A 17,836-nucleotide genomic window follows, 5' to 3' on the forward strand; every position below is an offset into this window, starting at 1 on the left:
TAAAGTATGGAGATCAATCATATTTGAAATTAAACCTGTGAAGGGGTTAATAGGTTGTCGGTTTGTACTTTCATAAGAATGCAAAAGCAGTAACACAAAAGCGAAATGATATAAATACATGGAATTTGGTATGTGATTTTAAGATTACAATCGAAGTTCTACATTCACATTTTAATTTTAATCGACTGGAATAAACGCTGCTAAAAAAATTAGATTTTCGAATATTAGTAACCGTATGCTGTGTTTTAATTGCTTCAAAATCACCAAGTAATAAGATTCAGTAAAAAGGCTAATTCCACACCAAATATCAATAGTTTTTAGTTATCATTCGCTAATGTCATTCAAGACATTCATGATTTATTTTAAGCTTACAAGTTCGTCAAGCATAAGAAGACAAGGAAGCCTGGATCAACATTGATGTATATATAATATATGAATAATTCGATGATGAATAGTTCGAATATGAATAATTCGAATATGATAATTCGATGATGAATAGTTCGAATATGAATAATTCGAATATGATAATTCGATGATGAATATTTCGAATATGAATAATTCGAATATGATAATTCGATGATGAATATTTCGAATATGAATAATTCGAATATGATAATACGCTGATGAATAGTTCGAATATGAATAATTCGAATATGATAATTCGATGATGAATAGTTCGAATATGAATAATTCGAATATGATAATTCGATGATGAATATTTCGAATATGATAATTCGATGATGAATATTTCGAATATGAATAATTCGAATATGATAATACGCTGATGAATAGTTCGAATATGAATAATTCGAATATGATAATTCGATGATGAATAGTTCGAATATGAATAATTCGAATGATGTTCTGTGATTTGTTTTTCTTCTGTCCTGTTATTCTTAGAGAATTGTAATCGGATTAGTATACGGTCTTAACATCGAATTTGTAAATTTCTGTCAAAATTTGTAGATTTCAAAAAAAAAATTCGTTCAAAGAAAATCTGTTTGCCTGACTCTTAATCCGATAACTACAAAATAAATATAAATAAAATTCGGATTACAGAATTAATATCGATAGTCTAGACACCTATCGAATTTTGAGCCAAATCCAACAAGTGGTTGGTTGTCTGTCGGTCGGTACTTTTAGAAACACGTAAACGCGATAATTCAAAAACGGAATTATTTAAATGTATGAAATTGGTATCGGATTTCATAACAATAAGTTCAGTTTTCTGTCAAATTTTTGTTTCAATCAGACCGGGAAAACGTGTCTAAAACACAAATTCGATTTTGGGATACTATTAATGGCATGCTAAGGATTAATCGCCAAAACAACTCGCCAAGGATAACATGAGAGATTCAGTAAAAATGTTAATGTCACGCCAAAAGTTAATATTTCATATCAATTATGCGCCAATATCATGCAAGGCATTCTCTGGCATGATAATTTTATTAGAGAGTATACTAGAGAGATTTGGAAAGAACATTTGTCACTTCTAATTCTGGCATTCTTAATCGAATTCAAATAAGCTATTAACATAATTTTTTACAATGATGCGTAACACTGAATGTAGAATTAAAAAAAAGGGGGTCAACTTACATAGCCAAGTATTTGGTAACATCACTCACAAAATAACGGTCATTTTTCTCGGATGGAGTTTTAGAGGCTCCTTTCAGTAATTTCCCCATGTGACCATCCATAATCAGTTCTGGATACTGATACGCATATCTGAATTTTAAATCGAATGAGCCGACTTCTGTTGGAATCATGCTATGGATCCGGAAGCCTGCGGTTGCGAATTCATTCCTGACCCCAATTTGAATATTCGGGTTGTAATTTGTTCCATCCGAAGTATTTTTTACAGCCAAATCAAATTTTCTCATAGCATAGGGTCCAAGAAGTTTCGGCAAAAATTCCTTAAAGGTGACGCACTGTAGAGTTGCAGTGACTATTCTTCTGTAAAAGTAAAATTAAAAAATAAAAATATTTTCAGCATAAAGGAATATTAATAAAAATAATTAATAGATATCAATTTTTTTTAATTTAAATTTTTTACTTTCTCATGTATGCATTATAGAAAAAATGTAGTCATTAAATTCCAACTGCAGATTTTGACGAATCTCGACGATTTAAATCTCCCGGAGTTCAAAAAACACATTTTTGAAAAATGTCCGTCTGTCTGTTTGTCCTTGACAAAGATAACTTAAAAACGTTTTGAGCTAGATGGCTGAATTTTGGTAAATGGTCTTTATATCAAATTTTGGGATCCGTCTGTCCGATCTTCCTTTGTATATATAAGTATCTCCTTCATATCAAATCGAACTACGGGTAGACTGTCTGTCGGTCTGTTTTTTCAGAAATAAGTAAATTTGATAATTCAAAAACGCAATGAATTAAATATATCAAATTTGATAGGGGAATTTATGAATATAAGTGCAATTTCGTGTCAAATTTTTGTTTTCAAATGAATGAGAAGAATGTATCTAAAACACAAATTCGATTTTTGAATATTATTAATGGATGCTGTAACATTTCCCGTTTCCCAGTACTGATAAGACATTGTGTTGTACTGATTCATTGTGTCGTCGCTGTTACTTACTAAACTCCTCGAGATAGCCAGGTGGTGGGTCTTTTCACGTGGGTGGTCTCGCATCTGTTCATTAGCGACTGCAATGACAGACCACATGTGGAATTCCTCGTTCCAGAGGTTGATAGTACCTTCAGAGAGAAAGGGGTGTCCAAACATCTGGATGCTAGATGTTTCTCTTTGTGAAAGGACCTTCCCACGACCCACCGGCGCCGTTGAGAGAGCATATGGCTGAACCCCGATTGGCCGAAGGTAAGCTCAAATGACCAATGCAAATTAAGAGGCGGAGATTGTCGCCGAAATAAAGCGCGGAGATTTTTTTAGGAGGGGAGAAGAAACGAATTGCAGTAGACGGTTGGACTACGCCCACGAGTTCGGAGTCTCAGAAACTACCCCTGGAATGGTCGTATTGACGAGATAAAGAACTGAGTTTCAAGAAAAACCTTCGATTTTGACTGTTGTATCTTCTACTACAGGTGTAAATAGCTATTTATTTCACCAAGATTAGAACAAGTTGTTCTTTGTATATATAGGGCTGTAAAATAAAGAATTGTCTGGAAATTCTACTTCGTTATTTGATCAGTCTAGATCAGGACATTACAATGCCAAGGTTCAATCTCCAAAAATCTTGCCAAGGATGACACGATAGATTCAATAAAAATGTTAAGTACGCCAAAAATTAATATTTCGTAATTACTGTCAGGCCAACGCCATGTAAGACGTTTTCTCGTATGAAAAATTTATTGGGGGACATTCGAGAAAGTTTTGGGATAGGCACTCCAGCTGGTTCAATGTATAGTATGTAATCAGGCCAAAAGGAACAATGCAGACAAATCAATCCTGAAATCTCATTATGCATTCTATGTATTTTGTATCAGGAATTCGTTTATTTGTATTATTATTATTATTATTAATTTCGTCTTGACAGAACAGTTAACATAGCATATTACTGTTGAACGAAGTACGACTTTCCAATCACTACTATAAAATATAAAATTTAAAAACATATTCAAAAATTTAATTTCAAACCTTGCTTCTCCGAACAATTTCTCTTCTTCCCAATCTGGGTTCAGCTTTTTGAGTTTTGTCGCGACTCTATTATGTTCTCGCATGAAAAGCGTCTCCATGGAGGACAGGAAAACGTGTTGATTGACACGTACATCTCCTACCAATCAAAAAAGAAAATGCATTTCATCATTCATATTTTAAGTTTATTAGAAATCACGGCATTTCATACTCTCAACCTGTTGAACTCATTTATATTCTAAATGTTAGTAATCATAGGTAGGAAAATACTACGTTTATTTTCGACTTATTATAAATGATTATTCGTATTTCGTGACGCGTCATGGGCAATTGCAGAATGCTAAAATAGCATTAAAAGTATCATGTTTTTTCTCAATAGATCCTTTTTTTCTTTCTTTTTTTTTGCACAAAAACCATTTTTGAACCACTTTTAAGTGTAAAAATCAGTATCTCTAAAATAACATTACTATTGCAGTACAGTTTTTACTGTCTTCTATACAAAATAAACAGAGATAAAGTATTGTAATCGTCAAAAAATTCGAGTTTGAGATTTTGTCTAATTACACGATTCAGAACTTCGAATTTACACCATTCAGAACTTCGAGTTTACACCATTCAGAACTTCGAGTTTACACCATTCAGAACTTCGAGTTTACACCATTCAGAACTTCGAATCTACACCATTCAAAACTTCGAGTTTACACCATTCAGTACTTCGAATCTACACCATTCAGAACTTCGAGTTTACACCATTCAGAACTTCGAGTTTACACCATTCAGAACTTCGAGTTTACACCATTCAGAACTTCGAATCTACACCATTCAGAACTTCGAGTTTACACCATTCAGAACTTCGAATCTACACCATTCAGAACTTCGAGTTTACACCATTCAGAACTTCGAGTTTACACCATTCAGAACTTCGAGTTTACACCATTCAGAACTTCGAGTTTACACCATTCAGAACTTCGAGTTTACACCATTCAGAACTTCGAATCTACACCATTCAGAACTTCGAGTTTACACCATTCAGAACTTCGAGTTTACACCATTCAGAACTTCGAGTTTACACCATTCAGAACTTCGAATCTAATCCATTCAGAACTTCGAGTTTACACCATTCAGAACTTCGAATCTACACCATTCAGAACTTCGAGTTTACACCATTCAGAACTTCGAATCTACACCATTCAGAACTTCGAGTTTACACCATTCAGAACTTCGAATCTACACCATTCAGAACTTCGAGTTTACACCATTCAGAACTTCGAGTTTACACCATTCAGAACTTCGAGTTTACACCATTCAGAACTTCGAGTTTACACCATTCAGAACTTCGAGTTTACACCATTCAGAACTTCGAATCTACACCATTCAGAACTTCGAGTTTACACCATTCAGAACTTCGAGTTTACACCATTCAGAACTTCGAATCTACACCATTCAGAACTTCGAGTTTACACCATTCAGAACTTCGAGTTTACACCATTCAGAACTTCGAGTTTACACCATTCAGAACTTCGAATCTACACCATTCAGAACTTCGAGTTTACACCATTCAGAACTTCGAGTTTACACCATTCAGAACTTCGAGTTTACACCATTCAGAACTTCGACTCTACACCATTCAGAACTTCGAGTTTACACCATTCAGAACTTCGAGTTTACACCATTCAGAACTTCGAATCTACACCATTCAGAACTTCGAGTTTACACCATTCAGAACTTCGAATCTACACCATTCAGAACTTCGAGTTTACACCATTCAGAACTTCGAATCTACACCATTCAGAACTTCGAGTTTACACCATTCAGAACTTCGAGTTTACACCATTCAGAACTTCGAGTTTACACCATTCAGAACTTCGAGTTTACGCGATTCAGAACTTGGAATTTACGCGATTCAGAACTTGGAATTTACGCGATTCAGAACTTCGAATTTATACGATTAAGATCTTCCTGAATCCATTGGCCATTCAAGAGGTATAGAAGGTTGTAAAATGTATATACTCCTGTTTTTACAGCAGCAACCTTACTTTTTAAATATTTTTCTTTAAATCTTTTGAGAACAAATTAAAACCATATTTTAACCTCATGTAACTATAAAGAAGAGGAATTTAGTGAAAGAGCAGAAAAATCTTTACTCTCTCTCTCTCTCTCTCTCTCTCTCTCTCTCTATATATATATATATATATATATATATATATATATATATATATATATACAATTTAAAGTTTTGTGTTTCTATTCTTTATGAAGACCTCTGAGCTTAAATGAAGGCCGCGGTGATCTGGTGGTAAGCTCTTGGCTTCGGAACCAGGAACTTCTGATTCAAAACCCGATTCCACCGAAGACGATTGTGTAAGTGGATCTGCAGGTTATCCGTCGGGGCTAACGTCCTCCCGCTGATGTGGTGTGGCAGTATGGAAAGGGGAGGTGCTAGCTCAGGTGTCGTACTCGTCATCTCACAGCGGTTCAAAATTACGACATCTTTCTTAAAATAGCCTTAGTGTTGCCTTAAAATGGGATGTTAATATAAATGAACTGATCTGAGCTCAACTGAAGAATAAGATCCCTTAAAATTAATTTTTGAGCCAAATATAGTAATCCAGACAAATTTTGTTGCATTCTTAAAGGCGTTCTTCTTCATTGCTGCCATTTCTTGATTTCGTCCAAGATAGTTGACTTTTTGCGAGGTTTTGGAACGCTTAGCGAGAAACTGCACCCAGTTTTTACATTTCACTCACATTCGACTTTAAACGTCATCAAGTTCACAAATACAGTGGAACTTTAAATCAAATCCATCCTATCACTATCAAGCCAACGTTATTAAGGATATCTTTTCTATAAAATGAAATCTGCAATTATTGACAATTATCCGATATTCCCCATTTTTAAAATCCAATGTGCATCCGTAGTTGAATTGTTTAAATCCGTAGTTAATTGTTTATATGTCTTTTAAAAAAATGTATTTATTCCATAAACAAATCTCTCTTTTCCTTATTCAAAGCTATATTTTTAACAGCTACTTTTTGTCAATCTGAGGAAATTAAATTTGTTGCATTAAATTTATTAATATACATAGATAGGCAACAATTTTTCGAAAAAATCGTTTGCTAATTTAAGTTTAAAAAAGACTAATTTAATAAAATAAATAAAAATTCTTAAACTTAACCAAATATCTAAAAAATATGCATATTTTAAAAAATTTATTAAAATTTAAGAAAGAGTAATTTTTTTAAAATTAAATTTTACATGCATTTTACAATAAATCGACTTTTTTATGTGTGATAGTTATAGAGTATTAGCTTACGTTCAATGCATTAGAAAGCTAATTCAAGTTTCTAAAGATTAAAAAAAAATCAGTTAGTATCAAGTTGCTTTAAACTGAATAGATTGTACATATTGCAGTAAATTTTTATCCGTGTAGATTAAGTCGACTAATTAATTTATTATTTCTTTCTTGAATGTATATAAACCCACATTTCTCACTTTACTCACCGGTTAAAAAGCAATTTCTCTGAAGAGGGCAGAAAAGTCTATGAGCGTTGTAGTCAAAAGTAAAGATTTCTCCATTTTCAGTTACATTTGACAGCAATTTACCTGAAAACAATATTTAATAAGGTCATAGAGTAATCTAGAAATGCTATAAAAATCATAAAATTTAAAAATCATCAATTATAGTTATTATTTAATTTTTAATTAATTATCATTTCACTTGAAATTTACTACAAAAAATAATTTAGTTAATTAGGTTCTCTAAAGGGCAATCAATACGTTTATCCAAGAAGTCATTCATCGCTATTTATATGACCTTTAAGTTACTATCATTCATCGCTATTTATATGCATTCACCGCTATCATTCATCGCTATCATTCAGCGCTATTTATATGCATTCATCGCTATTTATATGCATTCATCGCTATTTATATGCATTCATCGCTATTTATATGCATTCATCGCTATTTATATGCATTCATCGCTATCATTCAGCGCTATTTATATGCATTCTCTTACCATTTATAAATTATTTATTTTTCTTTTATATTTATTCATATAAATATGCGTTATTCATTGTCTCTGTCATTTTATAAAATATATAAAAAATTGCATTACATTTGTTTTTTATAAAATTATTTTTTGCATATATTTGTGTATATATCGACATTCAACAGGACGAAATATGTGATTCCAAATCCGGAACAGATATACTTTAGAAAGAAAACACGAGCACATCAAAGCAATTTTTTAAAAAATTTAATAGAATTTCATCTCATTAAAAATTCAGAGATTTTGAGGTTTTTTCTACCTGAAACTTCGAAAACATTATAAAATAAATTTAATTTTTACACCCCTTTAAAAATGTCTTTTTAATGTTGCTAAATATTTTCCTGAATTCCGATAATTTTTCAAAAATATTTGTGTGATTTTTAATAATAAATTTCATTTGGAGTAGCACATTTCAAAAATTGTAAAAAATGGCATTGGGACATTCAATTGAAAGGCACTGGACTGAGTGAATATTAGAACATCCTAAGCAGATTTTTATTACAGTTCAATATATTACTTATGATAATTATATTTATCGTGACGAACAGGGACCTAATATAGTAAATATTTTTACGTGCAAGAGGTGTGATCAGGAAGTCCTTTTAGATTTATATTTTATCAGTGATTGAAGTAATGAAGTGTATTTTATATGAATTTGCAAATAACATAAATGTAGGCATACTTCAAAAGATATTTCTAAATATTAAATTCTTCTAATACTCAGATTTTTATTTTGAGATGCAGTCCTGCTTTAAATTTGCCATACCCACAGGGATAGGGAAAAAAAAGAGCTTTGCTCTGAAAATTTTGATTTATTTTTCTTTCTGTATTTCTTATTTTATACTTAATATGATATTATAAAGCAAAAAGCAGCTTACCTGTACCATCCCTGGCTCGTACTTTCATTGATTTCCTATGACCAGGACCATATATAGTAGAAACATCCAACGGAGCTGTTGCACCATTAATCTGTTGTCTACTAGCTGTTTAAATATATTTTTTAATTTCAAGTGTTTTATATCTCATGTTTATAAATTAAAACTCATTTTAAGAAATTGAAAAGGTTAAGCATTTAACTAAACACAATTCAGAAATTGAACATTCAGATTATCAATTAGTTATTAATAAAATTTCAGTTTCGGCAAAACAATTCCAAGCTTATTCGGATACAAGCTTATTGCCTCGGCTCTCAGCTTATAGCCGCTCATAACAATTTGAATTTTATGATCAAATTATATCCAACGGACGACTGAAATAATAAAGGAGTTGGGATTTGAAATGCTGGAACATCCACCTTACAGTCCAGACCTCGCTCCAAGCGATTTTCATAAATTTCGTCCACTGATGAAAGTGCTAAGGGGAAGATTTGCAACTAATGAAGAAGTCATTGAGGAAGTGCAAAATTGGTTACAGATACAACCGGAGAACTTTCTTTCCTACGGAATAAAAAAAAATAAAAACTTGTGAAACATCGAGAAAAGTGCTTTGAAGTCCAAGGTAGTTATGTAGAAAAATAATGTATGCTTCAGTTTTCTATCATTAGAATAAATGATAGAAAGTAAAGGGACGTTTTTCAAATGTCCCTTTACGTTTTGACTCTCTCTCGTACAAAAGAAAGAAAACGAAAGTTGTTATGGCTGAGGATAATATGTTTTTAATTGCAGTGTCTAAATTACAATTAATTCACAGAAAACTTCCAGTTCAATTAAAAGGAAAGAACATAAAAATAAGAATTTTCAAAAACGTTTAGCTAAAAAAACGAAGATCAACCGAATAAAGATGGGTAAAAGATTTTTAAAACACACTTATATTAGAGTACTATAAGATAGAATATAATCTTTTTATCAAAAACTAATTACAGAATTGAAATCTGTTTTCCATTTTATTTCTATCACATAAAGTCTCTTCCATAAAATAATTTTATATTTTAGTTGATATAATCCCATTAAAAATATTTTGACATTTTTATCTTTATTATTTAACTTTATAAATATATAAGACTCAGTGATGGTAATTAGTAACAGTGACTACAATACGCACATGTGAAAAATTAGCTAGCTGAGAAGCATATATCTTATCCGAAAATCCCAAGAAATACCTCAATTTCTTGGGATTTTCGGATTACGAGGAGTCAATACTTGGGCGAAAATCAAGCCCCTCACAGAAGAAACTCCTTGGTCTGAATCTCTGCTTGAAGGTGGCCCTTGTAAAAGTCTTCAGGCTGGATTCATCATTTAACCTTTTTTCCTTCTTTTTATCCCATTTAATTCATTTTTTGCTTTTAAATTCAATATTTATTTCAAATTTGGTTTTATCCAATGAAACTCCTTTCTCTCAACTCCGACACGAACTAAAGTGAAAGGAGCTTCCCTTCGAAACTCGAAATTATGTAGAACTCCACAAAGGAAATGAAAGAGATGTTGATGAGAGATGGAGGAAATGGCAGAATGTGGAACGATACAGAGGGTAGCGCAGATATGGATCAAGAAGCTGATGATCCAGTTTTAAGATGATTTTTCTTGCTCTATTGTTTGTGTTTAATAGGATATTTACCAGTTTAAAAGAATGCCCTAAATAAATATTACTGTATAAAAAAATAAATAATATATAAATAAATGAATATTATAGAAAAAATAATAAATATTAGTATATATTTATATAGAGCAAGTAACTATTTAAAATCTATATTTAACAGGTTTCATATAAATAATATAACATTGCTTCCGAATGTGTAAACATATTAAACCTATAACTTATGAGAAAATTTATCCATTTAAACTATTTAACATTTAGAACTATTTAAATTCTTTTCTAATATTCCGCATCGAAAAAAATATAAAAATCACTAATTATTTTAAGACATTTTGTCACTGCAGACCTCTGTTATTATTATATTGGAATAACTGAATTATTATTCTGAACGTTTCAAATAAATAAGCAGAATAATCATATAAGAGATTTAGCGAGCTCAGCAACAAACAGAACGTGTGTTCTAAGGGTTATAAATGTAAATTTGCATTGGTCTTGAAATTTTTTTTTATTTAATTGATATCGATGTAGAGATTTTTCTCCATTTTCGTCAAACATAGGAAATTTTGTTTACTCTATTTATGTACCTGAACCAATTGACTTTTTGAAATTTAATGTAATTCTGAAGAATGCCGCAATTTAATTAGAAAGAAAGAGATTTACCCAAAAAATGTAGACCATATAGAAACATTGCCAAAATTTAGGGAATTTTTACCATAATGGCGAACTAATACCGTGCTATTAAAATACATAAATACCAAAATGTATTAGAAGACACACAAAGAGATGGAAAGATAACTTGTAACCAATATTCATTCAACATTAAGATTTAAAATGCAATTTATTATCTTTGAACATATTACTTTTCTATCAAGATATTCTTTTTTTAAATTCATCAGTGTATAAAATTTAAAGAAATTTCAATCAAAATATGCAAGGAATCTGTACCGAAAGGACAGATGTGACGAATTTCGGTTTAAAAGACGCACAAAAAAATCTTGTGTAGTTGGGGCTTCTTTGTAGACCCGAGTTACTTGTAAACAAACATAGCTATATTTTTTAACTTGCAAAACTTTTCATGATTTGTATTATTTCGTATTTTTAAAAACTCCTGCAAATTTATTTTTTCAGGCAATTCGCGAAGAAAACTACTCAAAAATATGTGATTTAGAGCCAGTATTCATTTTATATATTCAGTTTTTTGTCATTTTATTGCTTACTGTATATTCCTAAAAAAAGATGAACCCATTCCAATCCATTACATTACAGTTTAACCCTTTCTAGGGCCTTGGGAAGTATGCTTCCCACCAAATTTATCAATCTTTGTATGAAATTTTGTAGGTTGGCATAAATTCTGACAATTTTTTTTAGAAAGACAGAAACTTAGATGTTACAATTCTTTATCTCACACAAAATGACGTGTCTTGATTTGTTACTTAATTATTAATTAAACAAATTAATGAATTAATCAAATTAAATTTATTTAATAAGCTAAATGAATCCCTTTTCTTATTCTAATTTCAAGCCTAAAAATATTTTAACATAATATGACTAGAAAAAAATGGCTCTTTAAAGGGTTAAATAATTTTGAGACAATCATTATTAAAAAAAAAATGCTAAATTTCAATTTCATAAAAATGAACCGTGAAAACACATCTCTCAAAAGTGAATCCAGGAGTTGATCCCTGATATTTAGTTGTGTCCAATTTAAAAACTATAAAACGATATCCTACCAATTTAGCATAAATTACCATATCGCGTACAAATTATAAATCCACACAAAATGATGTAGGAGGAAAGGAAACTTCTTTTTGATTTTCGATAATCAATTTTCAGTTCTGTTTTCTATTGCTTCAGTTACGACACTTTCTTCTATTAATAATCGGTGTCTGAAATAGAATAAATATTCCTAGCATTTTATATATTCTTATCAATAACTTGATCACGTTTAATAAGTTTTCTTGACTTGATTCATTTTCGCAGAGATGAAATTTCGCAATCGATTTTTCACTCACTTTTGAGTATACTAGAAATTTAAAATTCTTTATATTTGTGCGTAATTTCCCTGTGTGTACAGCGAGAGTATAATATCTTAAGTATTTAATTATTATATAGCCGGTTAATTTAGTTATATTTTGATTTTGCACGCATGGTGTCACTTAGTAGAGAATTTAAAAAATAATGATTTGAAGGTAACGTAATATTTATAATAATGAATTATAACTAAACAGTAGAAAATAATTTACCTAAAAACTTTTTTGCTATAATTTTTCTAATAACGGTAAGTCGATTTTATCTAAAATTAAGGGGAATACAAATGTCTAGTTTTCTCCTTGTTCAACTGGAGCCTTATGTTTGACCTCATTGATTATCAATCAGTTTATTTATATATTTATTCTAGGTAACTTAAAGGTCATTGATTATCAATCACTTTATTTATATATTTATTCTGGGTAACTTAAAGGTCATTTATTATCAATCACTTTATTTATATATTTATTCTGGGTAACTTAAAGGTCATTTATTATCAATCACTTTATTTATATATTTATTCTGGGTAACTTAAAGGTCATTTATTATCAATCACTTTATTTATATATTTATTCTGGGTAACTTAAAGGTCATTGATTATCAATCAGTTTATTTATATATTTATTCTGGGTAACTTAAAGGTCATTGATTATCAATCAGTTTATTTATATATTTATTCTAAGTATTTTAAAAGTATTGATTATCAATCAGTTTATTTATATATTTATTCTAGGTAACTTAAAGGTCATTGATTATCAATCAGTTTATTTATATATTTATTCTAAGTATTTTAAAAGTATTGATTATCAATCAGTTTATTTATATATTTATTCTAGGTAACTTAAAGGTCATTTATTATCAATCACTTTATTTATATATTTATTCTGGGTAACTTAAAGGTCATTTATTATCAATCACTTTATTTATATATTTATTCTGGGTAACTTAAAGGTCATTTATTATCAATCACTTTATTTATATATTTATTCTGGGTAACTTAAAGGTCATTTATTATCAATCACTTTATTTATATATTTATTCTGGGTAACTTAAAGGTCATTTATTATCAATCACTTTATTTATATATTTATTCTGGGTAACTTAAAGGTCATTTATTATCAATCACTTTATTTATATATTTATTCTGGGTAACTTAAAGGTCATTGATTATCAATCAGTTTATTTATATATTTATTCTAGGTAACTTAAAGGTCATTGATTATCAATCAGTTTATTTATATATTTATTCTAGGTAACTTAAAGGTCATTGATTATCAATCAGTTTATTTATATATTTATTCTAAGTATTTTAAAAGTATTGATTATCAATCAGTTTATTTATATATTTATTCTAGGTAACTTAAAGGTCATTGATTATCAATCAGTTTATTTATATATTTATTCTAAGTATTTTAAAAGTATTGATTATCAATCAGTTTATTTATATATTTATTCTAGGTAACTTAAAGGTCATTTATTATCAATCACTTTATTTATATATTTATTCTGGGTAACTTAAAGGTCATTTATTATCAATCACTTTATTTATATATTTATTCTGGGTAACTTAAAGGTCATTTATTATCAATCACTTTATTTATATATTTATTCTGGGTAACTTAAAGGTCATTTATTATCAATCACTTTATTTATATATTTATTCTGGGTAACTTAAAGGTCATTTATTATCAATCACTTTATTTATATATTTATTCTGGGTAACTTAAAGGTCATTGATTATCAATCAGTTTATTTATATATTTATTCTGGGTAACTTAAAGGTCATTGATTATCAATCAGTTTATTTATATATTTATTCTAAGTATTTTAAAAGTATTGATTATCAATCAGTTTATTTATATATTTATTCTAGGTAACTTAAAGGTCATTGATTATCAATCAGTTTATTTATATATTTATTCTAAGTATTTTAAAAGTATTGATTATCAATCAGTTTATTTATATATTTATTCTAGGTAACTTAAAGGTCATTTATTATCAATCACTTTATTTATATATTTATTCTGGGTAACTTAAAGGTCATTTATTATCAATCACTTTATTTATATATTTATTCTGGGTAACTTAAAGGTCATTTATTATCAATCACTTTATTTATATATTTATTCTGGGTAACTTAAAGGTCATTTATTATCAATCACTTTATTTATATATTTATTCTGGGTAACTTAAAGGTCATTTATTATCAATCACTTTATTTATATATTTATTCTGGGTAACTTAAAGGTCATTTATTATCAATCACTTTATTTATATATTTATTCTGGGTAACTTAAAGGTCATTGATTATCAATCAGTTTATTTATATATTTATTCTGGGTAACTTAAAGGTCATTTATTATCAATCACTTTATTTATATATTTATTCTGGGTAACTTAAAGGTCATTTATTATCAATCACTTTATTTATATATTTATTCTGGGTAACTTAAAGGTCATTGATTATCAATCAGTTTATTTATATATTTATTCTAGGTAACTTAAAGGTCATTGATTATCAATCAGTTTATTTATATATTTCTTCTAGGTAATTCCAATTTACTACCAAAAAATGCAAGACGTTAGAAACGAACTGATTATCATCGAATCTTCAGGAAAATTGAATAATTTGCAAAATGTTTTTCTCCTAAATATTCCCTCAAAATGATATTTCTGAATATTTCATAATGAGCCCATAACGACGCGCAATTAGAGTGAAAAAAAGAAACTTACTTCCACTGCAAGGTAAACATTTATGAGTCCTGTGCATAAATAAACATGTCTGGTTGTACTGAGAATAGAATGGATCGTCAGATCTTGCTGGTAGAGATACGCAAGCCGAATGATTAATAAATTCTGGTGAACAGCAGTCCAGATCCACTACAAAATTAAATACATAGTTGATTAATATTGATAAGAAGAAGATGGATTAATATTTATATAAAAAATATTGCTTTGTAGAATATCTAAAGATATCATCTGAGATTCATAAATTGACAAAACCATAAAAGTAAAGCAAGTATAAATGCCTTGTATCAGAATAAAGAAATTGTAGATGAACCTTTACTGAATTTATTCTGATATCGAATTATCAGAGCAAGAAACCTGAAGATATAATATTTGTTTTAAAAAAATTCGGATAAATGATAAATCATGCATATTTTTACATTTCACTAGACTTAAGATTAATATACGATCGCCAAAGGTGAATTATTTTGGGACATATCTCATCAAATGTAATTGTGACATTTTTTATTACATTGCTAAAAGTAAGTTGTTACCTTTTCAGGTAGCCATTCAAGCTGATGGAATTTTTAGCTAATTTGTGGTTAATTGGTACATATTCATAGACTTGGCCAGAAACAGTACTTTCATCTTAAGTCTATTGGTACGATATTCATGGGATTGGCCAGAAACAGTAGTTTCATCTTAAGTCTATTGGTACGATATTCATGGGCTTGGCCAGAGACAATACTTTCATCTTAAGTCTATTGGTACGATATTCATGGGCTTGGACAGAAACAGTACTTTCATCTTAAGTCTATTGGTACGATATTCATGGGCTTGGCCAGAAACAGTACTTTCATCTTAAATCTATTGGTACGATATTCATGGGCTTGGCCAGAAACAGTACTTTCATCTTAAGTCTATTGGTACGATATTCATGGGATTGGCCAGAAACAGTACTTTCATCTTAAGTCTATTGGTACGATATTCATGGGCTTGGACAGAAACAATACTTTCATCTTAAGTCTAACTCTATATTTAATTTTAAAGAAAACTGGGATTCAGAAAACTGTCTAGATTATAAATGGTGATTGTCTACTTGGTTTTTTTAAAATTTTCATTCATACAGAGTGTTTTAGCGTAATGCATCCAGCATTTGCGAATAAATTGCAATAAAATTCGCAACTTAACATTGAGATGGCTGGCGCTTTTCCTACTTGGTATAACTATATAACGAGTGTCCACTATTGACGATTAAAAAAGGCCCGCATCATTGTCATGTAAATTAAGATTTGATTTAGCATTGTTGCTTGACCATTTAATGATATTTCTCAGGAAAGGCGGCTCAATTCTCGGTCCTCGAACACAACAATGGATCCTTAAGTTCCCATTATAGGAAGTATTAAAAATTTATGACTAAATCTGCTGCACAACAAGTCTTAGTAACGAATCTTAAAAACTTTGAATGATTTAATTTGCTTTATGTTCGTACACACAGAAGATATTCATTGAAGTCGGGATTTTCCATGGGCCATTTCCAAAAAAAACTATATTGTTACGAAATTTTTTTCTACAAATACCGCTAATCAATTGTAATAAAGCAACGCACTTAATCGCTAATTCAGCAGCTTGCTTGCTGTCTAATCCTCCAAAATCCTGTTACTTGTCGGCGACTCCGACTGCTCTCACAAACGACTTCTGACGATACACACAACTTCACTGCAGCTTCAGAGTGCCCGTCTTTTATAGTTCCGTGAGGCGGGGCTAGAATCTTCAGACCAATCAGGGCGTACCTGGGTGTATCTTGGTTCCTACTGGATGGATCATGAAACTTCTCGAACTTTCCAGTATGATCCATTTAGTCACCAAATTCGTCGCCAAGTCGCCAAATAGTCGCCAAGCTCTCAGGTCATTGACGCACAGGACAGATCTTACAAAGGTTTTAACGGTTTTTCCCAGGATGACACTATTTGTACCGGATAGCAAAATTACAGATTTGTAACAATATTATAAGATCAAAGGAATTAAACAATACTCTAAAAATTCATATAGAGGCACTTACATTCTGAAATTTCGGCTCGAGATAAATCGTGAGCTACAGTTTGACCATAAAGCGTGAACATGAAAGAAAACTTTGAAGATTGTCTGTGAACATCCTTGAAAATATTTATACTGATATCTCTTGGCTCGGGTAGTGGATTTCCAGTTACAGATTTCCGAATGTTGTCAGTCCCTAAGGAATAAACATTATTATAAATTTATCTATAATACAGATTATGTACGTATTATGTATATTTTCAGGAAAGCTCAAGCTATTTAGAAAGGTAATAAATAAAAATGAAATTTTATTGCAATTATAGTTATATGGTTATTTCATACAAATATCAATATAAACATTCACCCATAATTTATTCAACTCATGGAAGAATCAGACTTTCTCAAATCCCGATGGACTACAAAAAATAGAGCAAAGAACAAAAGGAATTTATTACCAAAAGTTATGTGCAGGTAATTATCAAAATAATGTAAAAACCTGTGAATAAAAGTTAAATTTAAGAATGCATTTCATTAGCATACAGATATAATCCTAGATACTTGTTTCTATATGATATAAGAATCACTAGTATGAGGTAGCTTTAGTGAAGGTTTATAAGTGTCGGATTCTCATTAAAAGTGCAAAATGGTAGATTCTGCAGATTTCCAATGATAGCAAGTTACAGGAGCCCGAGTAGCTGGAGCAACTGTGGCCAAAGCCTCATAGCTTTTAGACATTTCTTGAGATAAGATATCTAAAGATATGATAGCATACACATAGTGTGGCAAGACACGCTCGAAAGAGTAAACTAGGGATGGAAAAAGAAGCTGAGTGAAAGGGACCGATGAGTATT

The 17,836-nt window shown here is 30.1% G+C and overlaps 1 protein-coding gene across 5 annotated transcripts in view; it reads right to left on the reverse strand.

The window, feature by feature from the left end:
• Nucleotides 1-17,836, reverse strand: part of LOC129976116 (peroxidase-like) — a 53,505-nt gene that overhangs the window by 8,580 nt on the left and 27,089 nt on the right. For all 5 annotated transcript variants that reach the window (XM_056089509.1, XM_056089506.1, XM_056089508.1 and 2 more), the window contains 6 exons: nucleotides 17,011-17,181; nucleotides 14,955-15,101; nucleotides 8,540-8,644; nucleotides 7,112-7,213; nucleotides 3,614-3,749; nucleotides 1,597-1,953 (listed from right to left, as the gene is read on the reverse strand). In XM_056089509.1, coding sequence (XP_055945484.1) covers nucleotides 1,597-1,953; nucleotides 3,614-3,749; nucleotides 7,112-7,213; nucleotides 8,540-8,644; nucleotides 14,955-15,101; nucleotides 17,011-17,181 — 1,018 coding nt within the window. The remainder of the gene's footprint in view (nucleotides 1-1,596; nucleotides 1,954-3,613; nucleotides 3,750-7,111; nucleotides 7,214-8,539; nucleotides 8,645-14,954; nucleotides 15,102-17,010; nucleotides 17,182-17,836) is intronic.

The sequence above is a fragment of the Argiope bruennichi genome, chromosome 7 (genome assembly GCF_947563725.1).
Source record: "Argiope bruennichi chromosome 7, qqArgBrue1.1, whole genome shotgun sequence".
NCBI classification, from domain to species: Eukaryota; Metazoa; Arthropoda; class Arachnida; order Araneae; family Araneidae; genus Argiope; species Argiope bruennichi.